Genomic DNA, 22,029 nt, shown 5'->3' on the forward strand with positions numbered 1-22,029 from the left:
TTTGGTTTTGTACCAAAAGTGATGACACTTTGGTTTCCATTTCTCGCCCTGCTGCTGCTGCCCCTCTATATGGTTTGGGCCAAAGCAGCACATGGTACTGACACTGTCAGTAAACTGTCTATATGTCTGCTGTTTTCTAGGGTATAACTGAGAGCTCAGAACCTGTCTGATGCCAGGATTTGTGCAGGTGGCATTTGTAAACCAAGTGTTGATCTGGGTCTCTGTCTCTTGTGCTCATATTAGTTGCTTACAAGGAGGGGTTTTCTGTGTACTGCAGAGCAATTAGCAAAATGCCTACGTGTTGCTCTAAATCAACCAGTTTAAAGGGACTTGTTCCTAAAGCCTGGAAGAAACCTGGTGGTGGAGTTTTCTCATATCCCTTTCCCCAGCTCAGAAAATTTTAGAGCTAAAAAGAGCTCACCAAACCCCCATATTAGCAATAAGGAAATAGGGCAAGAGAGTTCACCAGGTCTTCTGAGGTTAAATAGAAGTGGGAACGCCTGAGACAGACCCAGGATTCCTGGCCCCTGGTCCTATGGCTGTCTCCACTAACCCGCCCATTACCTCTTATAGTAGTGCTTTTATAATAATAATCATCCTTCTTTCTTGGAGCCTCTGATATTAAAAAGAAGTTCACAAAAGAATACTTCCAGAAATGCTGTATATAGAAAATCACTGACCCAATTCCACATTCTTTGGGGATGAAGATGGTGGTCAGCAAAAAAAAAAAAAAAGATTTGATTATGCCTCTGGCACTGTTCATTTAAGTGCTGAAAATGAGATAGGTTCCAAATAATGAAATCTAGTAAAGCACATCCACTTGGTACCAAGTGAAGGCAGACAAGCCCATAGACAGACCAACTTTTAGCTTGCCCTCCCACCCCATCTCATCTCTCCTCTTGTTCCCTACCTCTAGATGCCAATGATTTATATCTGCCTGCTTCTGTAAAATCATAACTTAATTTTTATTTGTGTTTCTTAATTTCGGTCCCATGTGTGAACCCCCCTGTATGTATGTACATTTTTTTCTAGGAAGGGTGATCTTCATCAGATTTTCAAGGGGTTCTTTTATTTAAAAAAAAAAAGAAAGAAAAGAAAGTGAAGAATCACTGTTCTATTAACCAGTCAGTGGTATTGGGGAGGTTGGTAGTGATCAGAAAAAAAATAAATTTGCATCCATTTCTCACATCTTATACAACGTTGGATTCCAATTGGAATAAAGGTGTAAATATTTAAAAAAGAGGGCTTCCCTGGTGGCGCAGTGGTTGAGCATCTGCCTGCTAATGCAGGGGACACGGGTTCGAGCCCTGGTCTGGGAAGATCCCACATGCCGCGGAGCAACTAGGCCCATGAGCCACAACTACTGAGCCTGCGCGTCTGGAGCCTGTGCTCCACAACAACAAGAGAGGCCGTGATAGTGAAGAGGCCCGCGCACCACGATGAAGAGTGGCCCCCGCTTGCCGCAACTAGAGAAAGCCCTCGCACAGAAACGAAGACCCAACACAGCCAAAAATAAATATAAAAGTAAATAAATAAATAAAAGATTACTATTAAAAAAAAAAGAAAGAAAGAAAGAAAGAAACTGGGACTTCCCTGGTGGTCCAGCAGTAAAGAATCTGCCTTCCAGTGCAGGGGACTCGGGTTTGATCCCTGGTCAGGGAACTAAGATCCCATATGCTGCAGGGCAACTAAGCCCACATGCTATAACTACTGAGCCCGCGTGCCTCAACTAGAGTGCCCGTGTGCCTGCGTGCCCACGTGCTCTGGAGCCCGCACGCCGCAGCAAAAGATCCTGCGTGCTGTAACGAAGATCCCACGAGCCACAACTAAGACCCAACGCAGCCTAAAATAAAATACAAAATATATAAATAAATTAATTAAATAAAAATTATTTTTTTAAAAATCATATTTTGGGGAATTCCCTGGCGGTCCAGTGGTTAATTAGGACTCTAGGCACTTTCACTGTTGTGGCCCGGGTTCACTCCCTGGTCAGGGAACTAAGATCCTGCAAGCTGTGCGGTGCGGCCCAAAAATAAAAAAAAGAAGAAGAAGAAGAAAAATCACATTTTTGCGTGATACATCCACACCACGGAACACTACTCAGCAATAAAAAGGAACAAATTATTGATAAATACAACAATTTGGATGGATCTCAAGGGAATTATGCTGAGTGGGGGGAGACAATCTCAAAAGGTTACATTGACTCCATTCACATAACATTCTTGAAATGACGGAATTACAGAGATGAGAACAGATTGGCGGTTGCCAGGATTTAGGGAAGGGACTTGAGGTGGAAGATAGGTGGCTGTGGCTGTAATAGGATCGCCCACAAGGTCCTTGAGGTAGAACTGTTCTTCGTCTTGACTGGTGGTGATCGCATGAATCTACAGATGTGATTAAAGTGTGTAGAGCTGAATACACACGCACATAACACACAGTGCAAGTAAAACAGGAGCAGTCTGAATGAATGAGGTCACTGGGTTGTATCAATAGCTGTTTCCATGCACAATCTCAAATCCTAAGATGAAAAAAAAATCTTTTAATTTTCTAAATAGCAATAATAAATGTTTCAAAACAAATTGGTAGTAACCCTAAAGATTCAGAATGTCATTAGATGTATCATGATATTGAGAAGAAAGAGAAGTATTAAGGGTAGTATCACCCTATACTTGGCTGATTCTTTGTTTTATATGTTAAAATTGCCAAACTGAGAACTTGATTGTTGTTCTCCCATAAATCAAATCTTTGTTTACTTTTAATTCAGTTCCAAATAAAGTTATCATTTATTTATTTATTTACCACACCACGCAGCTTGTGGGATCTTAGCTCCCCAACCAGGGACTGAACCCGGGCCCTCAGCAGTGAAAGCACAGGGTCCTAACCACTGGACCACCAGGGAATTCCCTAGATTTACCATTTGGATTTATGCCATCCATTTTTTTTTTTTAATTTATTTATTTATTTAGTTTTGGCTGTGTTGGGTCTTCGTTTCTGTGTGAGGGCTTTCTCTAGTTGCGGCAAGCGGGGGCCACTCTTCATCGCGGTGCACGGGCCTCTCACTATTGCGGCCTCTCTCGTTGCGGAGCACAGGCTCCAGACGCGCAGGCTCAGTAGTTGTGGCTCACGGGCCTAGTTGCTCCGCGGCATGTGGGATCTTCCCAGACCAGGGCTTGAACCCGTGTCCCCTGCATTGGCAGGCAGATTCTCAACCACTGCGCCACCAGGGAAGCCCCCATCCATTTTTTTTAATGATTTATTTTTCTGTTGAAGTATAGTTGATTTACAATGTTGTGTTAATTTCTACTATACAGCAGAGTGACTCAGTTATACACATATATACGTTCTTTTTCATATTCTTTTCCATTATGGTTTATCTCAGGATATTGAGTATAATTCCCTGTACTATACAGTGAGACCTTGTTGTTTATCCATTCTATATGTAATAGTTTGCATCTACTAACCCCAAGCTCCCAGTCCCTCCCTCCCCTTCCCTCTTCCTCCTCCCATCCATTTTTTAATAGACCTAAAATATAAAGGCTTTTCTACCATAAATGATGAGCATTTGGTGCTGTTCCTTAAGATTACCACTGGACGTCATATATAATGAATATACTAGTTATCTCGTTCATTTCCAAAATTCTTTGAACTCCGAATCGCCTGTGTCATCAGAGTCTCTAGGTGATTTACTGCAGGACATCAGTTAATTGCCCACCTGGGATGTCCCTAGGCATCCTCCTCCTGGGAGGGGGTCTGACTGGGAACATCCACCCATGTCCTCCCTGTCACTTCCATGAGAAACATGCTTTCTTTTGCTTATACTGCCTCTCCTTGTCTACTCAAATTCCTGTTTACCTAGAAGATTATTAGTGCTTTAAAAAAGATGCAAGATAAAATTTCAAAAGAAAGAGCCTGTAAATCTGTACTGTTCTTTTCCAAAAGGTGATGGCATCTCTTATACAAAAAGGATGAAATTCACTCAGATGTTTAGATACCAGGTGAACCAGTTCATTCTGCATGATGTGTGTGCATCAAGTTAGTTTGATTATTTATCTGTCCAGTAACACCCCGTGAACATGTTTCAGAAAGACAACTATATAAGCTTATTAGTTAAAAAAAAAACAACTTTAAAAAAGTAGAATGTTAGGGACTAATAAGTGAAATTTTAAAATTGAATTCAGGACTTCCCTGGTGGTACAGTAGTTAAGAATCCGCCTGCCAATGCAGGGGACACGGGTTTGGGAAGATCCCACATGCCACAGAGCAACTAAGCCCGTGTGGCACAAGTACTGAGCCTGCGCTCTAGAGCTCGCGAGCCACGACTACTGAAGCCCGTGCACCTAGAGCCCGTGCTCCGCAACAAGACAAGCCACCGCAATGAGAAGCCCACACACCGCAAGGAAGAGCAGCCCCCGCTCGCTACAACTAGAGAAAGCCCACGTGCAGCAACGAAGATCCAACGCAACCAAAAATAAATAAATAAATTTATTTTTTTTTTAAAAAGTGGTTAGGTAATTTTAAAAAAATAAAATAAAATTGAATTCATTGCATAGGGAAAACATTATACATGAATGGGAAGCATCTTAGAAGATTTTTACTGTCTTATATTTTCTTAGATGAATAGAAATCTTGGGTCATCTTATAAAGTGTTCATTTTCACAGGATAAAATATAAAACTGTATTCTGACGTTTAAAAAGTGAACTCTGTATTTTAGCTGGACCAGCTATTCCTTCAGTTGTGGCGTATCCGAAAAGGAGTCAGACCAGCACTGCAGATGGCGACCTCAGAGAAGATGGAGTTCCGTCCCGGAAACCAGGCGGCAGTGCTGCTGGAGGAAAGGGAGTTGCTCCAGCCAGCCCCATGCTTGGCAGCGCGAGTAATCCCAACAAGGCGGATATTCCTGAACGCAAGAAGAGCTCCACCGTCCCCGGTGTAAGTATGGTCGTACTGTAGGGCAGCCTAGGGTTGTAGGATTGAAATGATAAGACATTTTGCTCCTGTGTGTTCATCTCCTACAAAGCCCTACGCACTGGGCCACGAGGCACAGTCTCAGCCTGTAAGGATCACTTGCTCTGTTGCATGTATTTCTTGTTGAGCCGTATCCCACTGGATGAGTGATCAGATCCTTTATGTCAAGGGCTGTTTTTAGTTACTCCATAAACATCTGCTAAACTTTAGACTGTATCAGATGCTGAGATATGGAAAGACATCATAGTCTAACAGAGGAAATGAATAAAACCAAATGGGGACAGTGCAGACAGGTGATGGCAAACAGAAACCTGATGGAGTCTGTACAGGGCACTGTGAGCTCTGACTGCCAGGGATTTGGTGTTTGCCCTGCATCTCAAAGGGCTCTATCGATACAGAGTGTTGACGTCCTTACCATGTGCCACGGACCATGCTGAGTGCTTTTTCATTTATTAGCTAAATGTTAAGGTGAAGAAATTGAAGAAAAGTTAGGTAATTGTCTAAAATTATACTGCTAAGCTGAATCCATCTCTTAATCCCTGCCCTGAACAAAATCTCCCTAGGAAGTAGGTAGTATTTGTTAAATTGAATCTATTCAGTTTCAGAAACTTCTTCGTGAATTGAAATGTGTTCTCTCTGACCTAACATAGTGATTATTATTCTTAGCACTCCAAAAGTAATTTTTTTAATGATTTGATGTTTGTATTTATTGTGAAATGATCTCTAAGTCTAATTAACATCCGTCACCATACACAGTTACAGAATTTTTTTCTTGTGATGAGAACTTCTTAGATTTACCCTCTTGGCAACTTCCAAATATGCTCTACAGTATTGTTCACTAGAGTCACCATGCTGCACATTGCATCCCCAGAACTTATTTATTTTATAACTGGAAGACTCAAAAAGTAATTTAAAAAAGAATTGGCAGAGAATGAACAATTTTAAGGATATTCTGTAACCACATTTTTCCCTAAAAGTTAGCGGTGACAAAGCCTTCCCTCTACCCTAAAGAAACCCCAAACTGAGGAGCCCACATGGAATCTGTGCTGCTCCCTTTGGCCGGTTCTTGGGGAGGGGCTTATAAAGGAACCCAGAAGGTTTTGTGTGTTCCATCCTTTGATATTGTGCTTTATCAGAGTAAACGCTGTGTGGAAAGGTTTTTTATTTGGCTTCCTAATGCAGTAAAATTGGATCGTCATTCCATAGCCCTGCAATTTAAATTCAGCCTCCACTTTTTGTTGACAGTTACCAGAGGAAGAAAAAGACTTTGTTCCCTGCCTTCATAACTTCCATTCCTTCACTCTACTCATCTGCACACCCCCCCTTTTGAAAGTATATCCTAAGCATTATTAGCCACTCATATATGATTATTTATAAAAGAAAGAAGTATGTTATTATAATTTTCTCCCATTTGTCTTCAGCTTCCCTATACTGCTCATGCTGTATTAAAGGTGACTGCTTTTATCTTTTTTTTTAAATTATCTGATAAAAGTTTTTACTTGTGACTTTTGTTCCTTGCTTTTTAATTTTGAAAGTATTAGCTTTTTACAAATTGATGTGAAATTCACATGACATATAATTAGCCATTTGAAGCATACTATTCAGTGGCATGTAGTACATTCACAGTGTTGTGCAGCCTCTACCTCTCTCTAGTTCTGAAACACTTCAGAACACTGTGCTCATTAAGTAATCACTCTCTCCAATCCTCTCTTCCCCAGCCCCCGGCAACCAGTAATCTGCTTTCTCTCCCAATAGGATTGCCTATTCTGGAGATTTCATATAAATGGACTTATACCTCTTGCTTATATATACTTACTTATACCTGTTACCCCTTACATATAAGGACTTATACCTTATACTTAGACACAAGCCTCTTGTGTCTGCCTTCTTTCACTCACCGTAATATTTTCATGGTTCATCCAAGTTGTTGGGTGAACTCATTCCTTTTTATATGCCACAGTTTGTTTATCTACTTATTCATTGATGGACATTTAGATTGTTCCTATCTTTTGGTTATTATAAGTAATGTTGCTGTAAACATTTGTGTACAAGTTTGTGTACCGCACCTGCCGTATTTGAGTCCCTATTTCTCCACATCCTTGCCAATACTTGTTATTTTCTGTTTTTTTTTAATTATAGCTATCCTGGTGGGTGTGAAGTGGTACCTCATTGTGGTTTTGATTTGCGTTTCCTAAATGACCAGTGATGTTCAGCATCTTTTCATGTGTTTATTGGCCATTTGTATGCCTTCTTTGGAAAAATGTCTATTCAAGTCCTTTGCCCATTTTTTTTTTTTTTTATAATTTTATTTATTTATTTATTTTTGGCTGCGTTGGGTCTTCGTTGCTGCGTGGGGGCTTTTTCTACTTGTGGTGAGCGGGGCCTACTCTTCGTTGTGGTGAGCGGGCGTCTCTTGTGGTGGCTTCTCTTGTTGCGGAGCACGGGCTCTAGGCGCACGGGCTTCAGTAGTTGTGGCACGTGGGCTCAGTAGTTGTGGCTCATGGGCTCTAGAGCACAGGCTCAGTAGTTGTGGCGCACGGGCTTAGTTGCTCCGTGGCATGTGGGATCTTCCCGGGCCAGGGCTCGAACCCGTGTCCCCTGCATTGGCAGGCGGATTCTTAACCACTGTGCCACCAGGGAAGTCCCCCTTTGCCCATTTTTAAATTGGGTTGTTTGTCATCTTGTGGTTGAGTTGTAAGGGTTCGTTATATATTCTGGATATTAAACCTTTACCAAATACAGGATTTGCAGATATTTTCTCCTATTCTGTAGGTTCTCTTTTCACATCCTTGATAGTGTTCTTTGATGCACAAAAGTTTCTAATTTTGATAAAGTCCAATTTATTTTTTTCTTTTTGTTACTCATATTTTTGTGTGTGTGTCATATCTGAATCTCTCGTCAAATCCAAGGTCATGTAGATTTACCCATTTTTTTCTAATAGTTTTACAGTTTTAACCCTAATATTTATTTTTTATTTTTTTAATTTTTATTTTATTTGTATATTTACCTTATATTTATAATCCTTGCTTTTTAATTTTTTATTTTGAAAGTATTACCTTTTAAAAATAGTGGATCTCTCTGCTTTGTTTTAAATAATCCATAAGTTATTAATCTGTAGATTATTATAGCCAGCTTTTCAAAGTCACTTTACTATAGTCATTTTTCATTATTGCAGAAACGTTGGAGGGTAGGAAGGAGGGTAGAGGTTGCTGCCTTCATCCTCTTCTCTGATCTAGTGGCCAGTACTGTTGATATTTTAGTGTAGGTTTATTTAAAGAGTATTCACGTTTATTTAAATTAGGTGGGTTTTTTTTCCCATTGTACTATACTTACTAAATAGTTTAAGACCAAAATGCCCTTTTTTTTAATAGAGTAATACAGCATCTGGTGGAATGACGCGGCGGAATACTTATGTTTGCAGTGAAAGAACTACAGCTGATAGACATTCAGTAATTCAGAATGGCAAAGAAAACAGGTATGAAATTTTACCTGTTGGCAAAAAAATTTGTTTTTCCCAAGAGAAATGGAAGAATGATATTTGCTTCTCAGTTTTTATGATCAAAATTCAAATAATAGTGGTAAGTATTCGCTAATGGTAAGTTAAATTTGAACGCAGAGTTTTAGTGAGATCCTAGAATTCCAAATTCCTCTCATTGTCCAGAGCTTATCCTCCTGGCCAGCTGTGTATGATGATTGGAAGGGTTGAGTTAAAGCAGGGAGCTTTCCCAGAGGAAATAGATGGTGAGCTATGGTTTAATTGTAGAATTATGAACAGGGAAATTGAGATTATTTTGTGCACATGAATAACTTGAACCAAGGCTGGAAGGGGGAAGGATGAGGACCTGAGACTGGGAGCCACACCTCCGGAAGATGCGGAGCACCTGGTGGGGTGGGTGAGCCTTCAGGTATAGGTCAGCAGTGTGTCAGAGGGGCATGGTGGACGAGTAGTAACACAGTCTTCACCTTAAAAGAGACACACTTGAGTATCCCAGAGAAATGGAGAGTGCAGTCTTCTGAATGATTTTAATCTGGTAGGGAGGCAATCATACATTGGATAAGCATGATTTAAAATACTAACAAAGTAATATATCAGTAAGGAGTTAGATCATGCAAACAATTTTCTTGGGGTTTCAAAATAAGAAATAGACTCAGAAAAGTGGGATTAAGTACATCCAGAAACCATGGAGTAGAGCTAAGTTTGGGCAGAGGGAAAAGTGGGTGGGGGGAGTTGGATTGGTAGAGTAGTTAAATATATTCTATATAGAACAAATTTCCCAAATGGGCATGATTTTCCTTCTTTCTTTTTGGAAAAGTAGTATAAAACTAAATTCAAAATGGTGAGATAAGGTCAAAGTGAGCAGATAAAGTTCTGGAGTAGAAATCCATAAAATAAATTCACATCATCTTTCATTGTCCCCTGGCCTCTCTGAACATTGCTTAGTCATATCACATTCTCATGTGTAGCATCCAAATTGTTTTTCCTCTTTTTCTGACATTTACTTTCTGAAATTGCATTATAAGATTTCTGTTTCCTTTAGATCTCATCAGTCAAATGAAATGTTTGATCAGTAACTTCTATAACAACCTAAGCAAAAATTCTTCTATCCTCTTTCATCCTTAAAACCAGACTATTTTATCATTCCCCTCTTCCACAGACCACTTATGTTTGAATTGACATAAAGGTAAAAGCTTACTATGTGAGATTACATTCATTTTTCAGTGAATTTTTAGAAATATTTACATCCTGGTATTCTGTCTTCTGATTCCTCTGTGTGTGCTTGTTTTAACATTGTCTTTTTCGTATGATTAAGAACTATTAATAATTTGAGTAGAGCAACTGGGCTAGATAGCTTATAAATTAGTGACTGGTATATTTATTTTTTAATAGTGGTCTATTCTTTGGTAAATTTTCTTTTCTTACGGTTACTTTGTCAAATCTATCAAATTTCTTCTAGTTCAAAGTGATTGAATAGGAGATATCAGTAGAAGACTTAGAAGTTTCTTTCTTCTTTTTCTTTTTTTTTTTTTTGGCCTCATGGGATCTTAGTTCCCTGACCAGGGATTGAACCCGGGTCCCCCACAGTGAAAGTGCTGAGTCCTAACCACTGGACCGCCAGGGAATTCCGAAAAGTTTCTAATATGTTACGGATTTTAGTCTGTAGAACTAGAAAAATGTTGTTTCATGACCCTTCTTTTTACAGATTCTTCTAAATTGTTGAATTATTCTATCAGATTCCTTTTGAACTTTAGAATATACAGTTCTCTGAGGTACAGAGTCAGACTTTTATTTAAAAAGCTGTTAAGACCAAGATCTAGGTCTGCTCCCTTGATTTGTGTTTCTGTGTGTGCATCTACTCCTCTAATTCTCCTTCCCTACAGTTATTCAGTTCACTCTTTGGAAATAGTTTTAGGAATACTCTGATTTCTTTGGAGTCATAACCTGTCTGTGTTCTACCTGCAGACGCCTTCCTCAATGGGGCTGCCTCCTCCTTATCCCAACCTGGGCCTTATGGCATCTGTTAGCATCAGCTCTTTAAATGCTTTGCTTCTGCAAGTGTTGTCTTTATCTTCAGTCAGACAGAGCCTCCAGCCACACAAGCTGGGGCCCATGATTTTAATAATATCTGGATTTTCTTTTTCTGTCTTACAAATGAATTGAAAAATTGTGGGAAAATATTGGAGGTTTGAGTGCCAAATTGGTGGTCATATTTTTTATTTCCAGTTAAAGAAGGCATTAAATGCGACAACTTTCTCACCCTTAAAATAGATGCTTGAGTCATAAATTATGCACTGAGCCTTCTTTGTGCGCAGATGACTTCTTTGGCAGATTGTTGCTTTTTCCTCTCCCATATATATCTTATTCCTTGACTACAATACTAATGAGGTACAGGATGCCTGGATCTATGTTAACTTCTGAAAGAAGGACATTAATTCCCATTTTAGCCTTCAATATGTTGGACTCTTTTCTTATACATGTGAGTGTTTTTACAGAATTCCAACAAGAGAATGATCGTGGCTAATGAAAACTAAATGAGCAAAGAAGGTTTTATCACAGTTAACACATGTATCTTTGGATTGTATTTTTAATTTTGCTTTTGCCCAATCACTGAGTATGCTTTGAGTCAGCAACCAAAGTATTTCATATCAGAATGTTCTGATATGGGATAGATGTCATATCAAACAAATTGAAAATACCTTTCCTTTAATAACATTAAGTGGATTAGAATTAAAAAAAGATTATCAGGCATAGATATAAAACCAGAAGATTAACAGGAACTTCACACAATGTGAATTTTAAGAAATCATACTATTTCTGTAAGTTTAAGGTTTAAAAAATGATTTTTCCTTGGACCCAGAACTACTAAAACTATAACGCAGTTACTGTTTTGTTTGTGTAGATTCTTGTGGGGAGGTCTATGAACTACAACCATTGTTTTTGCCACTTTTCTGGGGGAGAAATTCTGTCCAACTGATGCCGCCCATGGTGATGTTGGGGTTGTATGTTGTAAAGAGAATTTTTGTGAGTTTGTACAGACTTGGCACTCAGCAAACATTTATTGAGTTTACTGTTTCCTAAATTGAGGTGCTAGGCCTACTTTAGAAGTCAAAAAAACCATATCTGTTTTGTTGCTTGCTTTGTGGAACTCGTAATGTGACATGATTAAATTTCTAAAGAAATAATTCATTTAAAATTGCCTTTAAGATTATGTAAATATTTAATAATTTGTAATGAATATATCAATTTACACTTCCTTTTTAAGAAGGCCTCTGACCTAAGGAGGGTCAGTTTTTTGTTGCAAAGCGTCTGTCCACACAATCTTGCCTTCACTGTCCAGCCAGGGAGCAATGGCCTCACGGGGAAAAGACCGAGCATCTCCCTGCTCTGGACGAGGAAAGCCATTTCCTTATCCAGAGTCTTTGGGCCCATTTATATTCTCCAGGGAAGATGCCAAGTAACCCCTGCCTCCTCTTCTTCCCCTGCTTTTTTTTTTAATGCATCTATTGATCTTAGCTCCTAATTTGGGCAAGAGAACATCAGCAGCTGGGCAGGGGGATAAAATGTGTTTGACAACTCTTGACCTGCTCGGAACAGGTAATTGAGCACAAAAGACAGTTGTATTTATCTGTAACTTATTAAAGTAAAATTGTATGTATCTATGTGTATGTATGTCTGTACGTGCATATTGGAAACAACAAAGCATTTCTTCAGATAGTTGAATCACTTAGGACTCTCTCTGTGTTGCAGGTGACAGAAACCCTGTCCAAACAAGTTTAAATGAAAAAGGGCATCTATGAATTCCTATAACTAAAAGAGTCCAGGGATAGAGTGAGGGTTCATCTCATAGTTCTGCTTCTTCTGCAGGAGTTCCTTGATGGGCTCAGCAGCATCCGCCTTGACATCTTCCCACACTCAGCTCTGCTCAAGCAGAAGCCCTGGGGCTGTCTTCTGGGGCCCTGTTGGTCTGGCTCTGGCCATGTGCCCATCTCTTAATCTGTCACTGGCCAGGGTAGCTGGGAAAGTCTGGGGTGGAGTCAATGACATCGAGAGACCAAGAACCTATTTCTACCAAAACAGAATTCAGGTGTTTTTGCCAAAGGAAAAGACTGTGGAAAACACAAAAGTGAATCTATGTTTAATCTTTATAAGCCACTCCCCCAAGTGAGAGGGCAGGATTGTCAAACAGAAACGCAGGGACAAGCAGATCTTCTTGAGCAGTTTATTACGAAGACCTGTCTCCTTCATATTGGGACTGTTAGAATTCCAGTGGCTCATTTCATTAATGTACCTTTTCAGTTAGGAGACCCCGGGGACACGATGAGATTGCAGGCCGTGCTTCCAGGGCGCATGAGCAGACAGGAGTCACTGCGGTACAGTGTGGTGTGCAGTAGCAGGTGCCTGCACTGAATACATAGAGTGGAATGAGTCACTCCTGCTGGGAGAGGGCACCGGTGGAGACTTCACGGAGGGGATGACCTCTGGGTTGAATTTTGATGCAAATAGAAAGATGCCAGCTCTCCAGACACGGAGAATAGCTCCTGCAAAAGTTCTTTGACCTGATGCACGACCAAGCGACTGCACATCATCAGGTGGGCCCGAAAGTCTAGTTCCGGGAGGTAACAGTGGAAGGTCAAGCCTGGAGAGGTGGCAGGGGCCGAGCTGTGGGCACCTGAGGATGCGACTTGGATGCCAGGGTGAGGAGTTTGAACTTTATCCTGAAGACGCAGTGTGCTTTTGCATGGTTAAAAGCAATGAGTGACAAGGTCAGGTTTGTGCTTTAGAAAGTTCACAGCTGTATGGTAGACAGATTGGAAAGTGTGAAATTGGAGACCAGTAAAGACAGATGAGTTAGGATTGGGCCTGTGGGAGAGGTGAAGCGCTGCACGAAAACCCTCAGAGTAGAGGTAGGGAGGCCCAGGCTCGTTGAAGTGCTGTTAGGAAGTTGACACCAACAAGATGTCCCAGTTGCTCTGGATGTGGGGCATGAGGGAAAGAACCTGATGTTTCTAGGTTTCGGGCTTTGAAAGGATTTCTGTAGAAAGTCACTGAAAGAGTATGATCAGAATTCTAAATCCCTGATTATCTTTTAAAGGAAAGAAACTGCCCCTTTGAAATTCCAAGGACACGATGACTGAGCTGGAATTAAGGATGGGGAAACTCCCTTAGGTAGTTTTGTCCCACAGCTGTCTGTGCCAGGTGAAACTGCAGACACGTAGCCACTTCTGTTCCTCTTTTTCTGTCTATAAACAGTTAATGCGCTCTTACTAGTTTTCCCACCTTGAAAAATGGGGCTCTGTTGACCCCTTAGGAATTCTGAGTGTTGTTTATAAAGAAGTGAAAATCCTTTGAGTAGGAAGGTTTTAACAACAGGATACTTTTTTTTAGTAAATTTATTTATTTTATTTTTGGCTGCATTGGGTCTTCGTTGCTGTGCACAGGCTTTCTCTAGTTGCAGCGAGTGGGGGCTACTCTTTGTTGCAGTGCACGGGCTTCTCACTGTGGTGGCTTCTCTTGTTGCAGAGCACGGGCTCTGGGCGCGCGGGCTTCAGTAGTTTGTGGCGCAGGGGCTCAGTAGTTGTGGCTCGCGGGCTCTAGAGCACAGGCTCAGTAGTTGTGACACACAGGCTTAGTTCCTCCGCGGCATGTGGGATCTTCCTGGACCAGGGCTCGAACCCGTGTCCTCTGCATTGGCAGGCAGATTCCTAACCACTAGCGCCACTAGGGGAGCCCAACATAGGATACTTTGATAAATACAAACAACATAGGATATTTAAACAACATAGGATACTTTGATAAATACAACTAGTTACTACTATACCTGTGATTTTACTAGTCCATTTAAAATATGACAGTGTGCTTTGGGAACAGGTCAAGAACATAGTGTGCTCGTATTGTAGATTCACTTTGATTTGAATGGAGGCATCTCTTTTAGGGTAGGCTTAATTTTATACATAGCTCAGAAGAGATCGTCCCTCTCACATAAATATTCAAACATGTATGATGTTATTTTCTTTTCTTTAAAGCTAATAAACTTTTTAAATTGCTGTTTTAAAAAAAGCAGATACAGATTAGCAGTTGCTCCAGAATCCCCAAAACAGGTTTAAGAGATTTTTGTTCCTTGACAAAGACGAGATGGTTTGGGGAGGAAGGTTATATGCTTTGAACAAGAGTTGCTCTTTTTGTCACTAGTCCATCATACTGTTGTTTCTGCCTCTGCCTGAACCCAAACCCCCTCCCAGCCTGATGGAAATGTTCGCTTACGCAGCTAGCCCTGCCTCTGTTTGTAAGACATCTTCCACCTGTCGGCTGCGACATCACAAGTCGATGTCCATGTCAGGCTCTGGGCGCCCCAAGATGATGTTACCTCCAATAGACAGTGAAGGAGATAACTTCAAGGCTATGTAAGAAAAATGCACATTCCTTGTGAAACTAATGTGTACCCACTGCTTCTTAATTTTGTGCTGTGGATTTTATAGTCCAAGATTTTGTTCCAGTTGTCTACAAAGTGTCCTTCCTATGTGTGGTTTTAGTTAAGCGCATCCTGTCTCATGGTGTCCCTGGTCATCTTTGTGTCTTCATGCCTTTGCATATTATAAAGGGTGTAAGAAATTCCCCCTTCTTTCCAAGTTGCTTTCAGCATGTGGAATTTTACAGTACTTATGCCATTTTTGTGCTTCCAAAACTTTTTAGTTGCCTATTCTTCAATTTCACCTGCATAGCCTTTATTTCTTTTGTATTGGCAAGGTTCTCTGCATGTAAGCAATTTGAGAGGGAAGCAAAGGAAAAAAAGCTTGAGTTAGCTGTTCTTTGTTCTAGAATTTCCCTGCATTAATCTTGTCCTTGAAAATATGTGTGTACTGTTCCCTTAAACTCCATGAGGTTTTGTTTATGTACTATTCCTTTGGTACCCTTTGCCATTTAACTTACCTTTTGCTCCTAAGTCCTATAAAATACCCCTTGGATCTGGATTTATATAACTGGTTTTCTCCACTCTATATCAAAGGTATATTGTGATTGTAAATGTTTGTGTGCCATGTTTGCTACAAAGCCAGGGTTTTGTGAACAGAGATCTAAGAATCTGTCGTTTTCTGATCTCAAAGCACTATTCCTGACCAGAGAGCTCCAGTTGCTTCAACACACAGTATTAGCAGCACCACCACCCCAGATCGAACCCGCTTCCCAAGAGGCACTGCCAGTCGTAGCACTTTCCACGGCCAGCCCCGGGAGCGGCGCACTGCCACGTATAACGGCCCGCCTGCTTCACCCAGCCTGTCCCATGAAGCCACGCCATTGTCGCAGACTCGAAGCCGAGGCTCCACTAATCTTTTTAGTAAATTAACTTCCAAACTCACAAGGAGGTAAGTGCCTAGGTGGTGCTGGTTGGAGCAAACACAAGGGCAAAAGGAGAAGTGTCGTCTTCCTCGTTGTGTGAAGCCACTGCCCAGATGCTTTTCATTTTGTCTTTAGCTCACATTGTTCTGGTTTGCATATCTAACGCTATACTTTTAAAACCTTTCAGAAGAGAAATTATAGAGCTCAGAGTCTTTTCACAACACTAAAAGTTCTCTAGCACTTGGGAGGTTGTTGTTGTTTAATTACTTTTCCTTTTAATCTCACATCTCTCTACACGGTGTGTGCACTTCAGTTTAGCAAAACCCCAGATCCAGTGTAGTCCGGGGGCCGGCGCCCCATAAGTAGCCACTGAGGAAGACGTGTATGGTGTAATCGTCCCTAGACATGGAGGAGAGAGACATTTCCTCTTCTCTCGTTGCATTCCAGTGTTGTTGAGGAGCATTAAGTTTCTTAGAGCTTCAGTCTTGAAGTTGTTCTCTCTGTTGGCCTGAGTTATAATGAGAAGGTAACATTCTATACTGAATAGTTTTGGAGATAAAATCCTTGCCTTATTCTCAGGAAGAAGCTAGTATCTGGTCATGTATTAAAATCTTTTGTATGTCCTGTAGACTGTCAGTTGGGGCCTTGGGAAATCTCTAAAGGTCCCTTGAGGTACTTTTAACTTTATTTCCAGAATCTAGTCTAGCAGTTGCAAAGCCTAGAAACATTGGCTGCTATAAGAGGAAAAAGAAAAGATAACACTCTGCATTATAAGCAAAGGCACCTTTAGCCAGGAAACCTGAGAGCCCCTGCAGTTCCAGGACACCCAGAGGAAATTCTTTGAACTTAAGCCTCTCTGTGGATTAGTCTGTCTGAGGTGTCCTGCAGGTTTTGCCTGTTACAGACCTTCTGGTTCATCACCTGTGTCTTCTTCACAGAACAACAGTGGGGTCTTCCCAGAGTCTAAAATGATACACGTCCTCCTCCTCTCTTCTCTGACTCCCTGTGGCCCATTAGCCTACTGATCTGTTCCGTGCCGTCTTCTTTATTTAACCTGTAAGCTAAATATCACTTTTCAGTCTCCCCCAGTAATTTTATCTTAAATCAGTCATCTAAAACTTAGACAAGTCACATTAAACTGTCTTTCCCCAGATGATCTGTTCGTTGTCAGGATGTCAAATACCAGATTAGGGAGGACTTCTGATATCCACTAGCATTGACTAGAGGTCAGAGGAGTCCAGAGTTTCTGGTCTACCCTATTATTCTCTTAGCCCCTTTGCTGAGACATCCCATTCTGGGCTGGGCGGAAGAGCAGGATGGTCTGAAGGGCCTTGCCAGATTTGGGGCACCCATGTGTGGCCAGCAAGAGAGACAATGAGTTCAACCCAAGAAGAGTCTGATGACCCCCAAAATAACGCATTGCTTCCTTTCAGGGTCATCCCAGGTGCTATCCCCAGCCACCCTGTGCCTTAGCTCCTTCCTCGGAGCCTAGGCTGCTTAATGTCAACTGATATTTTGCCCTCTGATTCCCGAGCACAGAAGGGATGTATGGCAGTCAGGTCTGTCTAAGCTGCAGTCACAGGACAGTCAGCTTTGTGTCCTTACATTTTGGTCAATAATGGGCTCTTTAAAGCCTTGCACATCATTAAAATCCTTGAATTTATTTGTTTGCCTCCTTCGTGGGTTTTTTTGGTCATCTTAATACTATCATTGATAAAAATAGCATCAGCCACAATATACTGAATGCTTCCTATGTGCTAAGCTAAAGAGATGTCTGGATTTATAGATGTAGGAATACTCATTTTATATACATAAATAAGTATGTGTGTATGCACACACATGCATTCTCTCTCACACACTCATTTAATCTCCATAATCTACCCTGTGGAATAGACATTGTCCCAGTTTCATAGAAGAAACTGGAGGCAAGGTTCAGAGAGACTAAGGCACATGTTCAAGATCCTACAGCAGAAGAGTGCTGAGTCAGATCCGTGGCTCCAGAAGAGCCTTTGAACCCGCTATGTAGTGTCCCTGGCAGGAAACGGTAAAGCACTGTTACAGACGTGAGTCCTTTTCCCACATTTTCTAATTAAATTTATTTCATGTATTTGAATTGAAATTGAAGGCTGAGCCTTCTTGTTGAAAATATTCTAGAGGGGGTCATCTGATTTTATAATTTACACCCCAAAATTTTTACAGGAAGTCTTCTGTTTGTTAGTTTGCAGACTGAGACCTGTGGCCTCCCTTGGTGCTGTACTTCAGCTGTAGTCGGTTCATTCTTAAACGCAGTCAGAGTTCTTGCTGCCGCAGCATCACTTCTTATCCTCTCCTAACAATAATTGTGCGGGTTAAAGTTCTAGTGCCGGCAAGGCTCAGGTGTTGGCACCTAGATGCCGCAAGGAGACCTGCTGTGACGTGGTGGGACTGGCATCAGAAAGCTCGCCCTCTGCTCCTGGCGGTGCCCTGGATGTTGTGAGAGCTTTAGAGAGCTATGGGCTCAGGGCGCTCAGAGTCGCCCATACTCTGCAGGCGGGGCAGCCCGGGCGGAAACGCAGGTGCCTCTGTGCTCCTCAGTCATCCACGTGGTCCCGGGCGGCGCGTGAGAGCCTTAAGCCCGCAGCTTCCTCCTCTTTATACCTCAAGGGATTTAAGGGAGGAAAAGTTAAGAAAGTCAGTCCTATGGTACCTGAGCAGTCCCCTTGACTTTTCTCAGGTAGAAAATTCGGAAATGAAAATACGTTTTAAAGGCCTTTTAATCAATTTTCACGTGCACGATCTTTCCTACTGTGTGTAATCCTGCTGTATGCTACTTTTGATCTGATTATGGAGTGATTGGCGGTTATCTCCAGTAGTTAGATACTTTTAAAATTGGTAGGTACCTGAAGCAATGCAAAAGTCATCCCAAATTAGGGGAAAAAAACAACGAAGGAAGTTATTAATTCAGTCAATCCTCAGGTACATTTGAGTGCCTCCTGTGCTCTGTCTCAGAACTGAGATTTAGAGATAGCTTGACAAGCCCAGCTCACACTCACCCAGGAATGCTTATTGCATGATCATACAAGCCTGAGCCATAGTTTGAAATTTCTTTTGTCAAATTCTGTTCAGCACAACCTAAGCATCTCCTTAAATTTTTTTTAACGAGCAGAGTCACTTCTTTTAAATACAGCTCTTTCTGTTTATTACATAAAACATAAAAATGAACCCCCCACTGTTGTCATTTAATTTTCATTCATTTTGATATCTAAAGCTCTGAAAAGTCTACTTCATTTTAAACTCCCAATAACTTATTACAGTGCTGTATGTCAGTTATATCAAAACTGGAAGGAAAAAAAAAAAAAACTGGAAGGGAAAAAAACCTAACCTCCAATGACTTTTTTTCTTAAAAAGTGATTTATACGAAACCACTGTAACAGACATTCTGTTAATGTCTAAATCATCTTCCTGAAATACGTAATGATTCTCTTCATGGATAAATATTTTTATAATGAAATTTTTAATGTTTCTGTATAAGGTGATATTTTTGTTCATAAGATATTCTGAAGAAAGTTGAGGAATGTTATTTTATTTCTAGTACATTGCAAATGACTTTAACACAAAATGTTGAATTTTATTATCTTAAGGTATACCCATCTGAAGAACCTTAAAACATTTAATTATAGTTAATTTCAATGTTTACTGCTAAATTTTTTCTTACAAGTACAGATTTTTTAATATTTCTGTTTAAAAGATCACATACTCAATTATTTGTGATAATTTTACTTTTTCATCAAATGTTGCTGTTTCATTGTTCATTGGACAGGAGAGGAGCCCTGTTTTACTTGCTGTTTTTTGTTCTATCTGTAATTGACTATTTAACTTGTGCAACTCATTTTTGTTAATGTTTTTTTTTGGCTTAATTTCTTTTAGAAACATGTCATTCAGGTTTATCAAAAGGTAGGATTTATATATACACATTTTTTTTTCAATCCTCACCCTGAAATGGCTCCTGCAATTAACATCAGGTTTGGCTTTCTAGCCCTGTTTTTTTCCTTAAACACTAAACTTTCTGCTGAGAACTAAATACTTCTTTGAAAGGAAGCTGGAAAGAAAGAGATTAACTCTGTCAGGCATTTTTAAAGGGACTGTGGCACCCATGTAACAAGAGGCCTACGCATGCTCTGTGCATTTTCTTCCTTTGGTAGAATTATTTAGCATCCAAATAATTCTGTCTTCATACTAATAACACTTAGCATGCTTCTGTTTGAAGAATGAGATGTTCAGTAACAATGTGCAATTAATGATTAGCCTCAAGCATGCAAACGGTAAGTGGTAATTGTGTTAGCTGTCGTTTTTTATTTCATGAAGGATTGCATTAGCAGAAGGCTTTAAAATGACAGATAAATCAGCTAATATCCTGATACTGGAAATAAATGTAAAATTCGCACCTACAACCTCATTTGTTGGGGTTTTTCAGAAATTCGGACGTGGGCAACTGTATAGCAGAAATGTTTTAATATTTTCCAAGAGTTGAAGAATGAATAGTATTGTATCTAAAAGGCACTTTCCACCAACCTCTGAAGAAAGTATGTCTCATTTTTACTGAAAGCGCTGTAGTAAATGTTATTCTTACTAGGTAGATAGTTTTCTGGTGGTGACGCTCAAGAGACCAGAAGCATTGCTCGCTGTCTCAGGACGCACACACCCTTGAGGGGAAGAGCTGCCGCTGCAGCCGTGCCGTGCCTGCTCCTCTCAGCCCACCAGAGGGCCAGGGTGTGGGTGTTTATGTGGAGGCCACCAGTGGGTCACGGAGAGGCTTTGCTCACGTGAGCTCTATCAGAAACCGTGGGAAGAGTGCTTTCTTCCTGTGGGAAACTCCACTCCATGATTATTTAATTGGAAACCCACTATACTTTGGGTAGTGATTAAAAAGAATACCTCCAGTTGAAGGCCATGAGTGTGCGCAGATTCCAGAGCTGGGCAGGAATACCTGTTGTGTATGTGAAGCAGGTGTGCAGCCAGCCTCCTGCACGGCCTTCATGAACACGTGGGGATGGCCTCTGGCAGAGTCACACCTACAAGAGTACGAGTTTTAATAAGCTCAGCTGGTGACCAAAAAGTGCTTTGGATTTGTTCGTTTTATGATGTCTGTGTTTATATTTGGGTTGGTCATGTACTGGTGTGTAAGATATCTTTTCTCTTTCCCACTTCTCTGTGCTTCTACATTCTATTCATTGAGGCTTCCAACTGAATATGAGAGGAACGGGAGATATGAGGGCTCAAGGTGAGGGAAACGATTTTTACTTAAAATATTTTATAGGTATTTACCTCATTTCTGCAGCAGAGGCAACACCCTTTTCTGAACGTTCTGCATCTATCCCTGCTCCAAGTGGGATTGCTTAGTGCCACCAGCAGTATGTGGTCAGGAAGCATTGCTGCTGCCGCCAGCACCTGGCAGCCACATGAGGGCGCTGGAGTGCTGCAGCCACCTGCTGGTGGAAGCCTCGGGTCCCAGCCCCACCTGGGTTCTCACTGGTGTTTGGGTATTAAAATACGCATTCCTAGGCATAGGAACGTGGAATTGCCATTTGAAAACTGTGACCAGGTAGCCTGGACCTCAGCAGCAGATCAGCCAGTGGCCTAAAGCCATTTCAAGTATAGATGCTGTTTTGGGACTACAGTTATATAAATTTGAACATTAAGTGTAATTTTTCCTCTTTTTCTTTTTAATATTTGTAAACTCAAAGCTGAGCAGAAGTGACTTTACTTTCTAAAGTTTGATATTAAGTTGACTGTGTTCCTTCCTTTACCACCTCATTGTTCCCCTTCCCTTTCCTAAGGCAATAGTGCACAACTTAGGTTATTTCTGTTTCAAAAATTTGAACAAAAACTTCATGCCATGGAGATTAGTTTTCTTTTGCGAGACACCTGTATATACCCTTGTTCAAATGTAAATGTTCCCTTATGCTTTTGAAATAAATTCCCTTTTGTAATTAGAAAAAAAAAACAAAAACGCATTCCTCCTGCCTGAGCTCTCCTGACCCGAGGTGAGGTCTGGGAGTCTGGAGCATTGTCGACCTGGTGAGAACTCTTGGCATAGTTGTAGTCTCAAGGAATGAAAGCAGAATATTTAGGAGAATTTTTTTTTTTTTGGCTGCGCCATGTGGCTTGTGGGATCTTAGTTCCCAGACCAGGGATTGTACCCCGGCCCTGGCAGTGAAAGCGCCGAGTCCTAACCACTGGACCTCTAGGAAAT

The 22,029-nt window shown here is 40.9% G+C and overlaps 1 protein-coding gene across 13 annotated transcripts in view; it reads left to right on the top strand.

Moving 5' to 3' along the window:
- MARK3 (microtubule affinity regulating kinase 3) overlaps nucleotides 1–22,029 on the top strand; it is a 109,361-nt gene that overhangs the window by 84,623 nt on the left and 2,709 nt on the right. For 4 of the 13 annotated variants that reach the window (XM_057542137.1, XM_057542140.1, XM_057542148.1 and 1 more), the window contains 6 exons: nucleotides 4,713–4,930; nucleotides 8,338–8,441; nucleotides 14,705–14,866; nucleotides 15,566–15,823; nucleotides 19,704–19,730; nucleotides 21,013–21,057. In XM_057542137.1, the coding sequence (XP_057398120.1) occupies nucleotides 4,713–4,930; nucleotides 8,338–8,441; nucleotides 14,705–14,866; nucleotides 15,566–15,823; nucleotides 19,704–19,730; nucleotides 21,013–21,057 (814 nt within the window). The remainder of the gene's footprint in view (nucleotides 1–4,712; nucleotides 4,931–8,337; nucleotides 8,442–14,704; nucleotides 14,867–15,565; nucleotides 15,824–19,703; nucleotides 19,731–21,012; nucleotides 21,058–22,029) is intronic. The other 9 variants (XM_057542142.1, XM_057542146.1, XM_057542147.1 and 6 more) reach the window with 7 other exon arrangements.

This window comes from Balaenoptera acutorostrata, chromosome 3, assembly GCF_949987535.1.
Source record: "Balaenoptera acutorostrata chromosome 3, mBalAcu1.1, whole genome shotgun sequence".
Lineage (NCBI taxonomy): Eukaryota > Metazoa > Chordata > Mammalia > Artiodactyla > Balaenopteridae > Balaenoptera > Balaenoptera acutorostrata.